A 21,146-nucleotide genomic window follows, 5' to 3' on the forward strand; every position below is an offset into this window, starting at 1 on the left:
ATAATATATAATATTTATATATATGTAAAGGGTCAGAAGGGAAATAACTGATTCAGCTGTCAAGAGCTCTTGCCGAGGACCCAGGTGGGTCTGCTATCAACACCAGCTGGCTCACAACCACCTGGAGCTCCAATTCCTGAGGATTTGACACCTTCTGTCCTGCAGGTAGTTAGTTGTACATACATACACAAAAAAATAAGTTTATGGAGCTGGCCAGTGGTGTCGCACACCTTTAATCCCAGCTTTCAAGAAACAGAGGCAGGCAGATCTCTGAGTTCTACAGACAAATAGTCCAAGAATAAGAATATAAGAATATAGAAATGTAGAGTCAAGAAATAAGGATATAAAAGTAAAGAAATATAAGGTTGTAAGCCTAGGAGAATGAGAACTGTCAGCAGCTTTCTCAGCAGCATAAGGATTAACTATTAACAGTGGGGTACTGGGCTTTACAACTGGCTGCTCTGTTTACACCCTCTACAAACTGAGGGTCAGCTCTACAAACTGAGAGTCAGCTCTGCAAACCGAGGGTCAGCTTTTAGATAAGCCCCTGGCCACTCATGACCAGAAATTAATGCAAGCTGAGTTAACTTTTAAATGATGGGATGTACATGACTTTTGACTTTTTGGTTTTATGTCGTCCCATACCCTTCCCTGCTATGTGGAACTGGTGGCGCCAGGGGAGGTGCAGAGCCTTGGTAAACACTATCCAGGGATGCCAGGGGAAAACATAGATTAAATACAAACACTAGTCTAACTGAAAAACTCTGTTAATGGACATTGCAAAGAAGGGCAATTTGTATCTGAGTTTTACCTTGAGGTTGTAAAAACTCTTTCGTTATTGCCTAATGCTTGCTATAAAAGGAGGAGGTCAAAAACCGGCCTTTGCCACACACAGCCTTACAGATCCATCTCTGGTGTGGTCTCAGCTAGATGATAAGCTTTTTGTGCCCCGTGGAGATTTTTTTTTTAATTTTTAATTGTTTTTCTGGAAAAAAGTTTGCTTCTGGTTTATTAGACTTCAGTGGTCTGTCCCCATCTTTGTGCGACCCCCATGGACCCAACACAGAGTGAGTCCCAGGACAGCCAGGGCTACACAGAGAAACTCTATATCTCATAATAATAATAATAATAATAATAATAATAATAATAATAATAATAATGTTTATGAAAGAATAATGCCCATGGCTCGAGAGAGATGCAGTCAATATGAGCAGTACAGAGCTGCTGCCGTGTGGCTGCTGGGAACCAAGCCCAGCCCCACAGAAGAGCAACCAGGCAAACAATGCTCTTAATACAGTTTCCCTCTTTTCTTTTCTTTATTAAAAATAGGGTCTTACTATGTAGCTCTGGTTGGCCTGAAATTCTCTATGTACACCAGGATGGCCTCAAATTCACAGAAATCTGCTTGCTTCTGCCTCCCTAGTGTTGGGATTAAAGGTGAATGCTTCTCTACCTGGATATTTTTACTTTTGCTCCATATATATACTTAAAAATTCACTCATCCAAAATTGAAGACGTAGTTCTGGGCAGTTGTGGTATACGCCTTTAATCTTAGCACTCAGAAAACAGAGGCAGGCAGATCTCTGTGAGTTTGAGGCCAGACCGGTCGACAAAGCAAGTTCCAGGACAGGCTCCAAAACTATGGAGAAACCTTGTCTCAAAAAAGAAAACAAAACTGAAGGATGATACAGAACACAGGGTTTCACACTGTGGTCTGTACTGGCCTTGAACCCGAGGCAATACGCCTGCATCAGCCACCTGAGTTTTTGTTTTGTATATCCCTTTGTAAAAAAATTTTATTTAATGCAAAGTACGTGATGGCCTACTGTTATCGTCAGGGCAAAGCATTCCAAAACACAGTGAAAAACCACATCCTGGGGATCAGAAAGAAAGAGCTCACCATTGTGCTGGCATTCTGAGTCTGCTCATCACCCCGAGTTCCAGCAAGGATGGATGAGAATTGAGCTGCAATTGAACCTGGACCAGAAATCATACGCTAACCTAAAACCTGGCCCTGAACTTGACCCACAATGTTAGGCAAAATAACAACCCCCCATGTATCCATGTATTAAGTCATGAGTATGTTGCCTAATGTTGTACTATGTGTTGGGTGTGGTTTAAGTATGTGTCCTCAAATGTTTGTGTGCTAGAAGCTAGAAGCAGTAGAGCCCGTTGTGGCAGCCCTGATGGGACCAGAGAGACAGCTCAGTGGTTGAAGCTGCTCTTCCAGACGATCCCAGCACCCGCAGTGAAACTCATCCCACCCCCTCGTCTGGCTTCCCTGAGCACCAGACACTCAGCTTGTGTAGACATATGCATACAGGCAAAACACCTGTACACATAAAAATCAATTAAAAATAAGAGCCCAATAAGTAGGTTAACCCATGCATCACAACTGTGTTCCTGCATATATGTGTGTGCCCAAGACACACACACACACACACATACACACACACACAGCTGGTAGAAGGTGCCTAGATCATTGGAGCTGCTTTCATCATGAATGTAGCTCTTGAGGTAGTTATTCTTCTAAAAAGTCTAGCCCATCAATTCCCTCGGCTTCCGGATCTCTCTGTCTCCTTTCTCACCACGTGGTCCTCACCAGAGAACTAACACATGACTGCGCTTGATACTGGACCTTTGACCTCCAAATGTGAGCTAAATAAACGTTGCTTTGTACCCCGTATGGTATTTTCTTCTATTAAGAGGCAATGTCATAATACACATAGCATGTAGCACAGACTTTGAGGTGGAAGATTTATTGAGGCTGGCTTATGCCCTTCTAACAGGAAGAAAGCAAGTAAGCGGTTGCAACAACTAGTTACAAAGGAAGCCAACCGAAACCAGAGGGATGTCTTGTGTGGTGGCTTCCCAGACGAGTTTGGGGCTGGCCTGGGTTGCAAAGCATTTCTAGAAAGCACGAGACGAAACTGTGGACCTGAGGCCTCGCAGACCACTTGGCCCATCCCCAACTTCCGGTTCTTGGGGGGGGGGGTCTGACTGCCCCGCCTCATCCCCTGGTCTCCCCGCCTCCCTGCCCGGTCCCACGGTCCCTTTAGAGCTTTCTGGGTAGTCCAGCGTGAGTCACGGAAAAGGAGGGAGAGGCGATTGAGGGGGCTGAGCTCATTTCTGGACAGGGGGACCGGATGTGACAAGAGGGGCAAGTCCATCCTCTCTGTGGCCGGAGCTGTGGTCAGAAGAACCCCAAGACCTCGCAAGGGAAAAGGGTATTTTCGTTTCTACTGAGTTCCCGTCACTCCTGTCTAATTTCCCCTCCCCCGCTGCCCCGCCCCAGACAGGGTTTCATCTCTGTAGACGTGAAGACCAGGCTGGCCTCGAACGCAAAAATACATCTGAGTGTTGTGATTGCAATGGTGCACCCCACTCCCACCCCCTGCCTGGCCCAACAGTTCAACAGTTAATTTAGGAATATTATCTCTCATTAAGTAACTTTTTTTTTTTTTTTTTTTTTTTGTTTTTCGAGACAGGGTTTCTCTGTAGCTTTGGAGCCTGTCCTGGAACTCCCTTTGTAGACCAGGCTGGACTCGAACTCACAGAGATCCACCTGCCTCTGCCTCCCAAGTGCTGGGATTAAAGGCGTGCACCACCACCGCCCGGCATTAAGTTTTTTGTTGTTGTTTTGTTGTCTTTTGAGGAAGGGTTTCTTTGTGCTCTGCAGACCAGATTGGCCTCAGACTCAGAGATCTGCCTGTTTCTGCCTCCCGAGTGCTGGAATTAAACGCGTGCAGAATCACGCCTGAACTTTTAGAATCTTTAATTCACTACTGTCAACTTTGAAATCATAAGCGGGTCAAATGACTCTTTCCCAGGGGTCCCGTATCAGATATCCTGCATATCAGATATTTATATTACAATTCATAGCAGTAGCAAATTTACAATTATGAAGTAGCAACGAAAATGATTTTGTAGTTGGGGGTCACCACACCAGGAGGAACTGTATTTAAGGGTCACAGTGTTAGGAAGACAGAGAACCACCGACTTAAAATCTGTTCTCCAGAGCCTGTGGCTCACACCTTTAATCCCAGAGGCAGAAGCAGGTAGGATCTCTGTGAATTCCAGGCCAACCTGGTCTATGTGGGGAGTTTCAGTATGGCTAGAGCTACTTTATCGAGAGAACCTGTCTTAAGAAAAAGAAAATGAAAAGAATAAGAAAAAGAAAAGAAAGTACTGCAAACACAATTAGCCCATCTACTTAAGGCATTTTGACCCTTCCCATCCATGAAGAGACCGTTTTCCAGGTCTCTCACCAGAAACTCTGAGCAATCCTGATCACGCCTCTAGAACAATCCCGTTCACGTGTTTCCTAAGCAACCATTTGAGATACAACTTCAGGTCTATGTTAACAGCTTATGTTAAGATACTTATTTGTGACTCTGCCTGCAGAAGCCAGTACGAACACTTAGGTGTCTTATTCTTTCCTGTCTCTCTTTCTTTTCATCTTCACGTTAAAATCTGTTTGAAATGTTCTTCAGGAGCTGGAGAGGTGGCAAGTACTGATGCTTATCCTCCTGCCTCCACCTCCTGAGTGCTGGTATTGACTGCAGCTATAAACACCAGCTTGTTTAATGCAGACATTGAAACATGGAGAGGACCTTAGGAAAAAGACAGCACACACCTTACAAACCTGATTGTGGGCAAGGCTTCTCAAAAAAGAAAGACCAGACATTCAATTGTAGTCACTAGTAACTTCCAGTCGTTACCTTGTATCTTGGCTATTTCTGTGTACTCACTTGAGCAATGGAGTCCGCATCTCCTTGCGAGACACTGACTAAGAAGGAAATGACACCGGTTTCGTTTGACAAAGTGACACATCTTCCCCTTCGTTCTCTTGGGATGCACTTAGAATCCACCGTCCTGGACATGAGAAGTGAAACGCCCTGATGGTAAAATAGTTCAATAAAATTAATTTTAAAAACAAGATATTGTCTGAGAAGTCACATGTTCGTGATCCTGCTTACAACCTCAGCTGGGAAGCAGCCAACACCTTGCTTTTCCCTGTCACAAAGTGGAGGGCGGGGCAGCCAATTCAGCCAATTCACAAAGAGTCTGGAAGGACCCCGTGAGACACGCGTGCTGGGGTCTGAAATGGGGGAAAGGGTGAGCTGCATATGTGACAACATGCCGTTGTCATGTCCATTATAACCAGCACAATTTACAGTCACATGGATGGGCAGTTCCAGACGATTCCAGTCCCTGAGCTATCATCAACCTCGAGCCTCCAAGTCTTCCCAGCTCAAGGGTCAGTGATCTGAATTTGGGGGCAGAGACAACCCATCCCTACTGTTGCCCCCTCCCACCCTTTTGGTTTTTTAACAGAGGGTTGTTTTGTCTTGTTTTGTTTGCTTTTTGTTTTTCAAGACAGGGTTTCTCTGTGTAACAGTCCTGGCTGTCCTGGAACTCGCTCTGTAGCCCAGGCTGGCCTCGAACGCACAGAGATCCACCTGCCTCTGCCTCCCAAGTGCTAGAATTAAAGGCGTGTGCCACGACCACCCAATTTTTTGTTGTTGTTGCCCCCAGAGTTTGCTTCTACCTCCTGCTTTCAGGGTTCTTTAAGTGTCCTGTATTTATTTATTTAGTCAGGTTTTTTTTTTTTTTTTTTTTTTTTTTTTTTTTTTTGAGACAGGGTCTCTTTGTATAGTCCTGGTTGTCTTGGAACTATGAGGACCAGGCTTGCTTGGTATCTATTTTTTTTTAAAGCTATGAGCTCCCTTCTGGCAAAGTCCTGGAATAGTACCAGACACAACGTGGCTTGTATATTAGTTAATTTTCTCAGCACTGTGAGGAAATACTGGACAGAAGCAGCTTATGGAAATAGTCCTGGGGTGGAGGCTCCCCATGACACTATACTTGGGACAGGCTCTGGAATGGAAGCTACCCTCATGATACCATAGCTGGGACAGCCCAGGGATGGAAGCTCCCCCAGGATACTCTACTTGGCTCTGGGAAGTCAGTCATCTTCTCCTAGACATCAGTGTTTCTCCCTAGGGCAGGGCTTTGAGTAACAGTGTCACCAGCCAATGTATTAATCACATCTTTCTAAGCAAAGATAATAGGAATTTTTACTTATTTGAAGCTAAGAGTCTTTCCTCATTCTGAGCATTCTTAGTTGAGTAATTTAGATTTTGGCTCTCAGGGTTTTGTTTTGTTTTGTTTTTTTGGCAGGGGAGAGGAGTTGAGACAGGGTTTCTCTATAGCTTTGGAGCCTGTCCTGAAACTTGCTCACTTGCTCTATAGACCAGGCTGGCTGCGAACTCAGAGATCCGCCTGTCCCTACCACCTGAGTGCTGGGATTAGAGGCATGCGCCACCACCGCCTGGTTTAGCATTTATGTGCGCCCCACTTTCTGGAATTTAATTTCGCCCTCGACTCTCTGCTGCTCTGTTTCTCAGGGTGTTCCCACCACGTCTTCCTGTTCCTGACACTAGTACTCACATAATTTAAGGGCTGTGGTGAGCAGGGCGAGGTGGCATGCCTGCAATCCTAGCACAGGGAGGTTAAGGTCTGCATGGTTGTGTCCAGACCCTTCAAAACGTGTTATGGTACAATGTATCACAACTCAGGGATATATAACTTGGATCATAGCCAACTCTTCTTTCCAAAAAAAAAAAAAAAAAAAAAATTCTTTTGTGAGCTAGACATGGTGGTACGGGCCTTTATCTTAGCACTCGGGAGGCAGAGGTGGGCAGATCTCTGAATTTGAGACCAGCCTGGTCTACAATACTAGTTCCAGGACAGCCTGGGCTACACAAGAAACCCTGTCTCGGGGGAAATATTTTTTGTTGTTGTGAAAAGGATTCCAGGTATTGTAACACATACCTGTAACCCCCGAACTCAGGAAGCTGAGGCAGGAGGGACTGCTCTGAGTTTGGGGCTCTCTCAAAGAAGGAGGAGAAGAAGAAAAAGAGAATTGGCTTTTTTTTGTTTGTTTCAACAAATTATTTATTTTATTTTATCTTTTTTTTTTTTTTTTGGATTTTTCGAGATAGGGTTTCTCCGTAGTTTTTGGTGCCTGTCCCAGAACTAGCTCTTGTAGACCAGGCTGGCCTCGAACTCACAGAGATCCGCCTGCCTCTGCCTCCCGAGTGCTGGGATTAAAAGCGTGCGCCACCACCGCCGGGCCCAACAAATTATTTTTAAAAGTTATTCTTTTTATAATTTATTTATTTGCATTTTATCTACAATGGTGTTTTGCCTGCATGTATGTCTGTGTGAAGGTGTCGGATGCCCTGGAACAGGAGTTACAGACAGTTGTGAGCTGCCATGTGGGTGCTGGGAATTGAACCCTGGTCCTCTGGAAAAGCAGCCAGTGCCCTTCACGGTTGAGCAATCTCTTCAACCCTTAAAAATTATTCTTATGGCTGGAGATGCAGTTCAGTTGGTGTGATGACCTAGTGCTTGGAAGGTGGAGGTCGGTCGGAGGGGTGGGATTTCAGCGTCACCCTTGGCTATCCAGTGAGTTCAAGGGCAGCCTGCCCTGCACATCAGACCCTGCCACACCTTACAGGAGACAGTTCTCTCTTTCCACCACACGGGTCCCAGGATCAAACCCAGGCTGTCTGGCTTGGTGGTAAGCACCTTTACTCACTGGCCCAGGAAAAGCAATTTCCAAAAGAAGCTAAAAAGGATGGAGGATGTATCTCAGTGATCGAGTGCTGCGTAGGATGTGCCAAACCTGGGTTCAATCCCTGGTACTCACAAAATCAATAAAAACAATAATACAATAAATAATAATAAAAATAATCCCAAGTGCTGGTATTAGCGATGTGCGCCACCACAACCAGCAGTCTCTGTAATTTTTAAAAAACGGTAGAAATGGTTTCTGAAGATAAGGACGAGGAAGGCACTTCCAAGAGTGGAGGTGAGCTCAGCAGGCCCAAGCTCAAGCCAGGGTCTGTGATTCTTAGACGTTAACTCACCTCTTCACACTAGATGCACGGACCAGTTTTGTTCAGCTGATTTTCTATTTTTGAAAATCCATTTAATGTAGTTTTTTTCGATTTAAAAAAAATTTTCTTCCTCCAACTGAGTGTGTCACGCTTGTGACCCAATTCCATTTGCTCAGGAGGTGGAGGCAGGAGGACCTGGAATTTAAGGCCAGGCTCTGCTACTCAGGAAGTTCAAGGTTAGTCTGAGCTACGTGGTACCGTCTGCAATACACACTCTTTCTTTTTTGCCTCTTCATCAATTCTAATTTAGTTTGTGCCATCTCCTCTATTTTCTTGAGTAGTTCGGCTAAAAAAAAACTACCAGTTTTGTTTTTGTTATTGTATACACACACACACACAAACACAAGAGAGGAGAGAGAGAGAGAGAGAGAGAGAGAGAGAGAGAGAGAGAGAGAGAGGGGGGGGGGAGATTAGAGAGAGATTATAACAATGTCCAGTAGGGGGCGCCGTAGTCTTAGAAAAACTTGGAGGTGTTTTGTGACTGAAGCTTTTACATTTGTAGCCATGCATCATTTCTGACCTTATTGTGTACAAAACTATTTCCGTTTTTATGGGGAAATCTACAAAACCCAAGTCTCCCCTCCAGCACCTTTTTACCATCTGAACCAGGGAGGTAGGATGCAGGGCTCCTTGGAGCTACTTGGGAGAAATCTTGGAGGGTTGACAACATACTAGAGAGAATGGTTCAAGTGGTCCAAACCGTGTAGTAGGGGAAACAGATGCCTAAGTCTTTAACAATAACTGCTTACTCATAATTTTTTGGGTTCATATTTTTGCCAAGGGGAGGAAATACATTAAAAGTTCAAGCTGTATGCGCCTGTCACAGGGGTGAGCCATAGCACAGAACAATAGAGAAGAATCAGCATGGCCCCTGTGCAAGACTGCCATACAAAACAAGAAGCATTCCATATTTTGAAAATAAACTTTTTTTTTTAAGACAGGGTTTCTCTGTGTAACATCTCTGGCTGTCCTGGAACTCACTCTGTAGACTAGGCTGGCCTCGAATTTACAGAGATCCACCTGCCTCTGCCTCCCAAATGCTAGATTAAAGGCATGCACCACTACTGCCTGGCAAAGTTCATGTTTCAAGCTGAGTGTGCACGTGCTTGTACAGCTCCAGTGCTTGGAAGGTAGAGGCAGGGGGATTAGAAGTTGAAGGTCATCTCCAGCCTATAGCTACACAGGAAACTGAGCCAGCTTAGACTAGAGATCCTGTTTTCTGTGGGAAGTCCAAGTCTCCTACTTTGGGCTACTGCGAATTAGATAAACCACAGTGGTAGTGCTGTGTTATTTGGAGCGCTAATCACTCCAGCAAGCCCAGGTTCCATCCACAGACCTGCCAGAGGACGTTCATAGGTCTGTGAAAAGCAGTTTTCCAAAGCTGACTCTTTGATTCTACAACCTTGTTTCCTAGTGTACACTACCGAGCACGCTCACATGCAAAGTGACTCGTGAACAGTGGCATTGTCTCTGTGAGATCATGGGAGAAGCCTCAGTGTTGAGTATGCAAAGTTGATGCATGCATCATGAGTGTGGTCCACACACAGTTATGAAGAGATCCACCTGCCTCTGCCTCCTGTGCTGGGATGAAAGGTGTGCACCGGACCCAGTCCATCCCTCTGGGTATTCTTTTTTTTATTTATTTTATTCACATTATTTTTTAAAAAAAAATTCCATATTCCTTCCTACACAGCTGCATGTCAAAAAAACACTGAACCGTTTGCTGAAATACATGTAGGAGAACAGATATTTGGCATAAAGCTTATTTAAATTTTTCTTAACAAAACATTAATAATTCAGAGTTTCAAGGAATTTAATAAAATTTTCAGTGATGATTATTTCTGAAATGTACAAAATTTAAATATTATAAAAAGGATAAACTAAAATATGAAAACTTTGCTTTTTCCTCCTCAGTAAAAATTCAAACAATATGTCATATCGAGAAAGTTCAAAAGGTCACAGTGGCCATCTCAGTCGCCCTCAGAATCGCTGTCCCTTCTCATGGGGACAGGGCCTCGCACTGAGGACAGCAGCACGTCTTTGATGGGCTTCTTGGGGTACTCCTCCAGGTCTGTCTTGATTGCTCCCGACTCAGACAATTTCCACTCCAGCTCGTCAGGTTCAAGCCTCCGAACACCAGAGGACCAATGAACTGTGCCTTGATGTCGCCGCCCAGATAAAGGAAGAGCGTGGGCAGGTTCCTGTCGGGGTAATTGGGTATGCAGGTCGTTGAAATGGCTTTGACGAACTTTACATCGGGGAAACTTCCTGGCGAGTCCGCTCAAGTGCTGGTTTATCAGGGAACAGAGGGGAATCCCTTGCTTGCACAGGTGCAAGATCACCCACAAGCCATCGCCGGCTCTGGTAACTTCTTGAACATAATCCTTCCCTGAGATCTCTAAAACTTCTCCAAATTTGTTCTTCAGCTGAGTTGCTTTCCACTCGGCCAGCCTTTGCTGCCGGTACAGCTGATAGCTCGGTCGTCCTCCTCATTGAATTCATCTTCGTTCTCCTCCAGCTCCTCCAAAGTCCTATCTTCATTCGTTTTCACCACTGACTGCTGGAGGAGTGCCTGCTCCTCTTTTTCTGCTGCCTCCTTCTCCAGTTCCGCCAGGCTCTCCTTCGGGGGCAGGATGCCCTTTTTGCATAGGATGTCATTCCACTCGGTGTCTGCACTGGGGTCCTGCATTTTGCCTCCACTCACTCAGATCCCTCTGGGTATTCTTAAGCCAACAACAATGTTAAAATTATTGAAGCCTCCTTGTATCAAATGTCTACCACAGCATGATCTGCACAGTTAAACTAAGAAGTAGGACTGCCTTCACTTTCCATCCAAGCTCACGGAGGCCTGGGCAGATGAACTTCCTCCCTAAGGAAGGCCTCAGATTCCAAGCACATCTAGAATTTCACCCAGATAGTTTGGCTCCAGGATGAACACTAGGGGCTGTCCTCACTTAGCTCCAAGTTTACACCCTGTCCACAGCACCAAGGAAAACCGTCTTCATAGCAGGTAACAAAGACAGAAGCTCCCAGAGGAACCATGGGTGCAGAGCTGTCAAAATGGATGTCCTAGAGCAGAGACAGTCCTTCGTCCTAAACTAACTTCTTTCTCTTCCATCACTCTAGAGCGCCATAAGAATCCCAGGGACAAAGCACATGGGTGCTTTCCTATGTCACACTACCCAGCAGCTAACCGTGAGAGCCCAACAAGGGCTGTTTTTACCCCATTATCTAGACGGGTCACAAATGTCCGTATGCGGGGTGTGTTGGATGGGATAAAGATTTGAGGGGAAGAAAGAACTAGCAATTATCTCCCCCTGAATTTTGGAGGCAGAGTCTCAAGTAAGCCAAGCTGGCCCCAAACTTGTAGCAATCCTCCTGCTTCAGCATTTCAAGTGCTGGGATTATAGGTGTCAGGTACCACAAGCAGCTTGCTTTCTTAAAAAAAAAAAAAAAAAAAAAAAAAAAGATTTTATTTTTAATCATATGTATGGGTTGGGGTGGCTGTGTCTGAAGAGGGGGTCAGATTCCATGTAGCTTATGAGTTATGAGCCATGGGTGCTGGGAACCTGAACTCGGGTCCACTGCAAGGGCAGCAAACATTAATCACTGAGCCATCCTCCAGCTCCCTTGCTCCCTCCACAGTTCCTTTTTTTAAACCAGATTTATTAATTTATGTAATGGTTTCAGTGTGACATTTTCATACAGGTCCATATTCTGATCTTATCCTCTTATTATTATTCCTTTAAAACGGCGGCGGGGCGGCGTGGGTGTGTGGACAAACACAGGATAGACGAACGCAAAGGAAGAGACGGACATGCTGCTCCCACGTGGGTGCGTTTAATGGGGAGAGGGGAACACGATAAGGGCGGGACGTGCAGACACACAAGGATAAAGGGAAAAGGACCAAGGGAGCAAGAGGCCGAAACCTCGTGGAGCGCTCGCTTTTAACTGGGGGCGCAAGGTTATCTGGGAGTAATGGTCTTCACCTGGGCGTGACCAGCACGCACGCAGGTGATCCAGGGGAAGTCTGGGAGCTGTAGTTTCCACGGAATAACATTTATCCCTCCCAATAAACCTCCCTCTGCCCTCCAGCAAGTCCCCCTGCCACGTTATAGGGATGTTTGTTGTTTGTTTGTTGAGATAAGGTCTCATTATGTGGCCCTGGCTGGCCTGGAACGCACTATGTAGACTTGGCTAACTTCAAATTCACAGAGACACTTCTGCCTCTGCCTCCTAAGTGCTGGGATTAAAGGCACCACCATGCCCTGGTGTGCGTGTGAGTGTGTACGTCCTACTGAGCTCAGGGTTGCTCGCATGAGTGGGAGGTAACCCACCAGTGGCTGGCTACAACACTAAAGAAAAAGGTCTTGCCCTTCTCCATTAACCATTAACTGCCAATGACTCCATGTAAAGGGTGGAGCCTTGAGAGCCCCTCCCCCAGCAACTGTTAACTGCCTATATAGCCCCGAGAGGTGTGGGCCTTGTGAGTACTTCATATATTTATATTGGTTTTTCTAGACAGGGTTTCTCTGTAGCTTTGGAGCGTGTCCTGGAACTAGCTCTTGTAGACCAGACTAGCCTCGAATCCAGAGTCCTGGGATTAAAGGTGTGTGCCACCACCACCCGGCCTCTCCCATATAGTAGGCTACATAGCTCAGGCTGATCTTGAACTTGAGATCCACCTGCCTCTGCTTCCTGAATACTGGGATCACAGGCATGTCCTGCCATATCTGGCTCTGAAGTACCTATTTCTTTGGACTTGTTTCTTTTCTTCTTTTTTAAAAAACTTGAGACTATATAACTGACAAGCGCTCTTTAGTTCTAAGACCCCAGTAGATGAGTCGATTGGTTTAACAGAAATTTGGGTGAGTCTCAGAGGGTTTCTCAGTTTTACATCTAGCAGGTTTGGGCACCATCACTTGATCCTCCCAAACCTGGTACTTTAATCTTACACTGTCATCACCCCCGCTCAGTTTCCCGCCCTAGGTCCCGATTTGCCATATCCTAAGGGACACCATGAACCTATGTTCTTAGGTTCTGTGACTGCGGACTGATGGAGGAGACAGGAGTCGTTTAAGGACCAAGACGAGGCGTACATTTCCTTCTGGGAGCAAACAAGTTGGTGGCTTCCTATTTGTTATTCTGTAAACAGTGTCTTGGCTGTGTTCAGTTCCCACTGTGCATTTACAACGTCTGGACAGTTCATTCATTTTATCCTGCACTGTACGAAATAGGCCATCTCCACAGTATGTAATGATAGCTGTTTATCGAAGGGACGCCAGGGGCTTAAGCCATATAATACCATGTTAAATAAGGACCCATCCTGTTCCTAATTCTACGATTAGTTCATTATACCACACTGTCGCACAGACTCAGCTCTTAGTGTCCCAGTTTGTTTAAATAGTTGAAGATGTCATTCAGAGACAACCTGGAAACTCTGAAGCAGGGCTAACATATTGGGGAAAGAGGCAGCTGCTTCTCTGCCCACTTTTTTTTTTTTCATGTTTATTTGGTCCTCCACACTCTAAAAGGAAAAGAAACCTAGGTTTCAGAGAAAAAGGAAGGGGGCAGTGTGAGCCCCAGAAGATAGCCAACCCCTGCTGATTGGGAGATACTCCCAGAAGGCTGCCCTTCTGCAGTTGCCAGGCAACAAGTGTAAACAGGACAGGATCATGGCCACTAACTACAGTGCCAACCAGGTAAGTTCTCCTTCTACCCCCTGACATTTGATTTTACCTTCCAGATTCTACCTTTGGGCCTACCCCTCCAGCACATTCTGCTCCCCAAACAGACGCTGAGGGGACTGAGGGTTTCACCTCACAGTTGGGAGGGTCCAGGAACCAGCCAAAAGGGCCTGAGTTAAGCTTGTAGAGTGTAAACCAGAAGGCAGGGATTCTATTTTTACAGGCCAGAGTAAACGCTTTAGGCTTTGTAAGTCAAATAACAAAGTCACAGCTATTTACATGACAGTTCTCCCTAATTTGTTTTGGAAAAATTCAAGATGTAGTAACTAAAGCGAGTGTAGATGTGCTCCCGGTGATCCTAGGGCTTTGGAGGCAAAGCAGGATGGTCAGGTGTTCAGGGTATCCTTGGCTACAAACCGAACCCAAGGCTAGCCTGAGCTCCATGAAACCCCCCTCGAACACACACACACACACACACACACACACACACACACACAAATCCCGCCACGGTGGTATGTACCTGGAATCCCAGTATTTAGGACAAAGTGGCAAAGCAATCACTCAAAGTTTGAGGCTAGCCTGGCCGACACAGCAAGTTCCAGGCCAGCCAGAGTGTGGTAGTGGGACCCTGTCGGAAGACCCTGTCTACACATTTTGGAATTCTTTTGGAAATAACATTTTGTTCAGTTGGAATTCAAATTTTAGTGGATTTTCTTCTTCTTCTTTTATGTGTGTGTGGGGGGAGGTAAGGTATTGCTCCTCTGTAGCCCACCTAGACTAGCCCACAAACTCTAAATCTTCCTACTTCACTCTGGGAAGTAATGAGATTATAGGTGTATCATTATGGCCAACTACCTTTTGTTAAGGCAACACAAATGTTTGTAAGATCCATTATTTTGTCGCTGTTGTTATTTTTTCAAGACAGGGTTTCTCTGTGTAACAGCCCTGGCTGCCCTGTCACTTTGTAGACTAGGCTGGCTTTGAACCCATAGAGATCTGTTGGCCTCTGCCTCCCAAATGCTGGGATTAAAGGCGAGAGCCACCACCTCCAGGCTGTAAAAAAACATTTTTTGCCAGGGAGACAGAGGCAGAAAGCTGGACCCCTAGAGACCTTAAATGATGGATGGACGGACGGACAGACGGACAGACAAAAGGACAGACAGACAGATATAATAGGTATGACATTCACTGCTCTATGGTCATTCAAAAGCAGGAAGCAATAGGGATTTGGTTATTTACCCTTGGTCTAGTCCAGCATTGCCTGACAAAGTAAATCACAAACATAATTTTAAAGGCTTTAGCAGCTATGTGAAAATTAAAAATTAAATTTAATAATGCTCAAGTGGAACCCAATAAAACCAAAATATTTTAATATTGATATTTTTTAAATTATTTAAAAAATTCTACACCCCCTTCACACACACACACCTCTCTTATACTACTAGCTCGTTAAAATCCATTTTTCCCGACTAGTGCAGAGGATCAAACCCTGGGCTCTGTCTGTGCAAGACAAGTACCCTACCACTGAGCTACACCCCAGCCTTCCAGTGTTTCATACTTAGCTTAAAGTACCCAGTTTACTTGTTGCTTTTCACATGTTTAACATGCAGCCGGTTGCTATGTGCTGGGCAGCACACATCTTGAGCACAGATTGTAATCTTGCACTTGATTAGTAGGCACCAGATCCTGGGTTCAAGTCACAGCTGACGAAACAGAAACAATTTCTTCTGTCTTTAATGTCTTCTCTTTTTGTACGTGCTCTCTTCTTTCTGTCGTGTTTTCGGGGCACTGTTGGGGCACCTTCACGCACGTGTCGACTGTGTATGGAGTACACTGTTGTTCCAAGTCCCTCCCTCATCTCCCCCTCCAGCTGGGTCCTTTTCTTCCCAGATCAGTGCCCACTTCTGCCTTCTTTTTAACCCATCACTTAGTCTCCTCCCTCCCTATATACCCCTTGTGACAGTGAGTTAGAGTTCACATAGTTGTTGAAGCCTTTGGCGTTCAGGTACCGAGAACTGGATCACGATTTCCTGAGCGTGAAGCCTTTGAGTCTCCTCTTTCTCTCCACAGTATGAAAAAGCTTTCTCGCCCAAGTACTTGCAGAACTGGTCTCCTGCCAAGCCAACAAAAGAGGTACTCCGAGCCCAGTGCCCTCCAAGGCCAGTTGATGGTGACTGGCCTCCTGTTCTTCCTGTCACCCACCTAACTTCTTTAGCCTTCTAATGGTCCACCTTCTCCTCTCCCATGCCTCTACTGCAAGCCCGCAGACACTTCGATTTCTCCTCCCTCTTTCACTTCAAGTACTTCTCTTTCCACCTCCACCACAGAGAGCCTCTACCCACGAAGGTTACACTCAGATTATTGCCAACGATCGAGGTCATCTCTTGCCTTCGGTGCCCCGTTCCAAGGTGAGATTTCCCACGCCCATTCCTATCAAAAAGGTAAGAGTTAGCCAGGTGAGGTGGTGCACACCTTTAATCCCAGCACTCAGGAAGCAGAGGCAGGAGGATCTCTGTGAGTTTGAGATCAGCTTGGTCGACATAGTGTATGCCAGGACAGCCAGGACTTTATAGATGCTGTCTCAAAACAAAACAAAAAGGGCTGATGCATAAAAATGGGGCTACAACCACCGTATGGAAAATCAGAGTCCAATCTGTGAGTGCTAACCAATTTATCCACAGGACAGAGCTGTGCTGAGCACATGGAAGTCCTGAAAATGATGAATATATAAACAGTGTTTTCAATATTTAAGCACAGGACTCCTTTATCACGCTTAGCCAAATGCAAAATTTGTGTTGTAAGGAAAGGGGCAGAAAACCAGCATCGTAGCTGACTGAAGAGAGGAAGAGTGGGGAGACGATCCCTTCAGATGTTTCGTTATTAAGATGCAGAAGGGACAGAAGGAACGTGAGGCCAGCAAGCCCTGCCAAGCAGACACAGCAGCCATGAGGACCTGTTGCGCACTCCCTTTTCCTTTTAGGCAAGTCCTTGGGGTTCCTTCATGGGCACCTGGCAAATGCCCCTGAAGGTGCCACCTGCTCGGGTGACCTTGACCTCCCGCACAACTGCTGCTGCTGCCTCCCTCACCAAATGGATCCAGAAGAATCCTGATCTACTCAAGGCCTCTAATGGACTGCGCCCTGAAATCTTAGGCAAGGTATCCAGCCTTCCCATCTAACCCAAACCCCTACTGTCTCCACTTCTTCTCACCTCAAAGCTGTTATTCCAATCCAGCAAGGGGAGGGGCCTCTAACCAGTTCTGACTTGTGTTGTCTAGTCTCTAATCACTAAGGTCTTAAGGAACAAAACAAAGCCATCTTTTTTTTTTTTTTTCAAAGCCATCTTGTTGCCCAGCCTTAACCCCAGTATAAAACAGTCTCAAGGGGAGGTTAAATATAACTATTCTTGACCTGCCCATGGTGTAGGAAGAAAGGGAGTTGAATTCTGAGGCTGAATGGGGATTATCTTGGCCTAACCAGAAATATGATCAACTTTCCCACTCTAACCCCGACAGCCCCATGACCCTGACAGTCAGAAGAAACAGAAGAAATCTGTCACAAAGACTGTACAGCAAGCAGCAAACCCGACCATAATTCCCAGTTCCCCAACTGTCGATGGTGACAACTCAGATGGAATTCAAAGCTCACACCCCTCTGCAGGCCATACCCCAGGGCCCCAAACTCCAATTAACTCTCCCAAGTCCCCACCTGCAAGCCCATGTTAAGACTCTCAAGCAAGTAGGTCCTTGTCTAGCTGAGACCCAGACTCGCAAAGCTCTAACTCTGCAGGGGAGGAGTCTCAGAAGACATTTTAGGGACTGACTGGAATACGGAAGACCCTGTATTCAGAAACGTGGAACAGAGAAATGGTGGGCCAGGAGGAAAGGCAAATTTGGGCAAATAAACATTGTTAAGTCTTTTACTGACCTGGGTTTTCTCCTCATTCTATGGCTGTCTTTTGTAACCCATAATTTGAGAGGAGGCTGGGAAAGAACACCAAGACGTTTTTACTTTGGTTTTTCGAGACAGTGTTTCTTTGTGTAGACCAGGCTGGCCTGGAACTCACTCTGTGGAGCAGGCTAGCCTCACTCACAGATCCGCCTGCCTCTGCCTCCCGAGTGCTGGGATTAAAGGTGTGCAAGCAGGTCTTGATAAAGAATGTCATTTACACTTCAACAAAGACCAACAGGAAACTGGTCTGCATCACAGGAGGGCAAACCCTCAGAGCACCGAACTTTGTAAACCAACATCTTCAAAATCACAGGTAGGGCATGTGACCCTTTCTAGGATTGTTTACCCACTTAATGAATATATGTAGGTGTGCCTCCAGCTTGTGGAGGTCAGAAAACAACTTGTGGGACTATGGAACTCAGGCCGTCGGGCTTGGTGGCTGGAGCATATACCCACTGAGCTATCTCAGACAGACCAGCTCGTAAGTAGAAAAAGGAAAAAGCTGGGGTGTTCCACTGTCCCTTCAGTCCCTGGATGGTTGAGAAGTCATCAAGAGTCTATACGATCTCCCAGGATAGTCAGATGTGGTGGCATATTCTGTAATTTCAGCTACTTGGGGTGCTGAAGCAGGTTCAAGGTCCGCCTGGTAACTTGATGCGGTCTGTCTCAAAAACAAAAGACAATGGGGCTGGGGCTACGGCTATGCTTGGCAAGCATGAAAGGGACCCTAGGTTCAATCCTTAGCTACACAAGACTTCTAAGGGCCTGTCTAGAGAAAAGGGGAAGTAATCACCACTTAAGGCCAAAGACTACTTGGAAAGGGGAATACAAGTGGCCTAGAGCGGAGGGTGATGCTAATGCAGACTGGGGGGGGGGAGGGGACGGGGAGAAGTAAAGAAGTAAGACCACACCAACTGGAGGGTAGCCTAGGTTAGAGTTCTAGGCCACTCAAGGATACATGGGGAGACCCTATTTCAAAGATTTCATGAAACTACTAGAGAAGCCCCACCCCACCGCTGAATTCACGTCTTCCTGTTCGATGCCTGTGTCTTCAATCCACTGCTTTGACTGATCTCCTGGAGTAGTATTTTTCTTGATGCCGGAGAACCACAGACTTTTACATACTACCATGGAGCCAAGTTCCTAGTCCCGAGATGAATCTCTTAGTCTGGAGCTGGAAAAACTATTAAACTAGCTCTCCTAGCTAGTGACTAGTTCAGTGGTACAGTGCTTGTTGGCATGTACAAGGAACTGGCCTCCCCTAGTGCCACAGACAAAGCACTCCTGCTAAGGATTCAGGGTCCCAGTAGGGATAAAACAACAAGCTCTCCCATTATATATATTTTTCTAGGATTCTGACACCTCACACCCCTGCTGGGCTTTAAAAATTCTCTACTAGTTTCCCCACCCCCTCGCTGCCCAAATCTGTCTCTGCAGGTCATTAACCCTTAGCTATCACCTCCACTGGCACCAGGTATCCTTAAATGAAATATCTGCTGAACTGTACCAGGAAGTATGTAACTAGCTATACACAGGATGGGATGTGACCCTCTCAACAGAGCCAGGCAGTGGTGCTGCACACCTTTAATCTCAGCACTCAGGAGGCAGAGGTAGGGATCTTCAAGGCCAGCAAGGTCTACAGAGCAAGGTCTACAGCAAGGACAGTCAGAGCTACACAAAGAAACGTGGACTCAAATCACCCAGCCCTCCCCCAAAAAGCAAGCTCTCAACATGTTTACCCCTCTTTGCTCTTTCCTAAGGCTTCCCTGTAGTACCCAAGTCTCTTCACTACTTGTATGTGATGACGTCATATTTTTTCCCAGTGGTCAGTTGTAGGATAAACTATTTCCCCCTGGGAAAGGTCAGGCTGGAGAGTGTAAATGTCCAAGACCCAAAGGAAGGGGCAGAAATGAGACAGATCCTTTCTACTGACCCTCACTAGAATCCAAAGAGTCAACATGAGAAATGAGTAGTACTTTAATCGTTTCCAAAGAAGATGGGACAAGAATTTAGGTCAGAAAACATGACATTAAAGGTATGTTTCACTAGAAGTGAAAAACAGAAAGAACAGAAAATACAATTTTTGGATCGTCCTCATCCATCAAAAGCTGTGCATCTTTTCTTGAAGCACGAGCGTCCAAGATCCAGCTCGCTCTGTACCTCCTTCTAGCTGGGCAGAGCAATCCCCTCCACCTCCCTTCTCAGTCCCGCTGTGTGGGTGCTAAAGGCCCCGAGCTGACCAATGAACAGAATTGTCCTTTAAGCCAGCAGCCTACAGACAGTGGCACCCAGGGCAGCCACAGAACTGGCATTGTTTCTACTGTCTCAGCAAGAAGGAGCTGAAAGCAGACCCTCAGCACAAATCAGAGTCAAATGTGGAGAGGGAGGAAGGGCTCCTGGCCCAGGGAAGACGGCCTTTCCTACTACTACAGTTCTTCAAGCGTCTGCTGAGCTCCATGGGATCTGAAGCACGTGGCATCTAACAAATCAGGGGAACTTTGGTGGCTGGCGATAAGAGTGATAATAAACAGGAATATAAATCGGTGTGATAATGGATTAGGACAATGCTGGGAATTTCAGCTCTTCACATGGCTGCCAGTCCTATAGAGGACAGCATACTAAGAACCAAGACAGCCACTCCAGACTGCTGGACCTGGGGCATCGCCAGGCCTTTTCCTAAGTCCCACATCTGCAGAAAAAAAAGAGAGGAAAGTTTTATTTTTAGTAATTAGAACCCCAGTCACTCTTACAATTCCTTCCTCAGAAATTTTCTACCTGCTGAGTGGACAGCTCCCTCTGAGGGACTCCAGAGAAGAGGACTACAGAGGACTACACCCTGTGCCCCAGCTTCACTCTCCGAAGTCACAACACAGTACCTACCAACCTCGCCATGACTGAAACAAGCCTCTCATGTGGGGCTGCTAAGGCAAGTGTTCTCCAGAAGGCCAGAGGCCCTGTAAACAAAAGATTGCAGACTGTGCAGATCCAAACCCACCCAGCGTGAGAACACACCTAGACCCCGTTTCCTTCAAAACACAGCTTTGTTTTCTGAGATAAGAATCTTGTAGAATCCAGACTAGCCTATAAACCCTGTAGCCCAGCTTGCGTAAAACTCAAGATCCAACAAGATCTGAGTACATTGGGAACATGGGACCTTGGGAGAGAGCTGAAGGGGGGGAGAGGCAGGGAGGCAAGTCAATGTAGAGCTCAATAAAATCAATATAAAAAATTCAAGATCCTTCTGCCTAAATTTCCTAAGTGCTGGAATTATAGGAATTCATCATGTCTGGCCCAAACATATTTCTGCATAGTGTAGGGCATTATGTGGAATTCACTCTGTAAACCAGGCTGGCTTTGAACTCACAAGAGGTCTGGCTGCCTGTACCTGCTAGGATTAAAGCCACGTGACACCATTGCCCAGCCTCCCTCTCTCTCTCTCTCTCTCTCTCTCTCTCTCTCTCTCTCTCTCTCTGGTTTTTCTTTTTTTTTTTTTTTTTTTTTTTTTTTTTTTTTTTTTTTTTCTTTTTTTTTGTTTTTTTTTT

The 21,146-nt window shown here is 45.9% G+C and overlaps 2 protein-coding genes and 1 pseudogene across 3 annotated transcripts in view; 1 reads left to right on the forward strand and 2 right to left on the reverse strand.

Moving 5' to 3' along the window:
• Nucleotides 1–9,672: 9,672 nt before the first annotated feature.
• Nucleotides 9,673–11,417, reverse strand: LOC126502122 (phosducin-like protein 3; annotated as a pseudogene).
• An 804-nt stretch (nt 11,418–12,221) lies between these two features.
• Nucleotides 12,222–17,579, forward strand: Cfap126 (cilia and flagella associated protein 126). The gene is made up of 5 exons (XM_050142964.1): nt 12,222–13,669; nt 15,725–15,787; nt 15,982–16,062; nt 16,635–16,811; nt 17,169–17,579. Exons 1-5 carry the CDS (start codon nt 13,643–13,645, stop codon nt 17,376–17,378), a joined length of 558 nt encoding a protein of 185 aa, XP_049998921.1. The 5' UTR covers nt 12,222–13,642; the 3' UTR covers nt 17,379–17,579.
• Nucleotides 17,580–19,563: 1,984 nt separating this feature from the next.
• The window catches only part of Sdhc (succinate dehydrogenase complex subunit C), a 20,199-nt gene continuing 18,616 nt past the window's right edge, over nt 19,564–21,146 (reverse strand). For both annotated transcript variants that reach the window (XM_050142965.1, XM_050142966.1), the window contains exon 6: nt 19,564–20,293. In XM_050142965.1, the coding sequence (XP_049998922.1) occupies nt 20,189–20,293 (105 nt within the window). In that variant the 3' untranslated portion in view covers nt 19,564–20,188. The remainder of the gene's footprint in view (nt 20,294–21,146) is intronic.

This window comes from Alexandromys fortis, unplaced genomic scaffold, assembly GCF_014885135.2.
Source record: "Alexandromys fortis isolate MF-2015 unplaced genomic scaffold, M_Fortis_MF-2015_v1.1 scaffold_51, whole genome shotgun sequence".
In the NCBI taxonomy this organism is placed as follows: domain Eukaryota; kingdom Metazoa; phylum Chordata; class Mammalia; order Rodentia; family Cricetidae; genus Alexandromys; species Alexandromys fortis.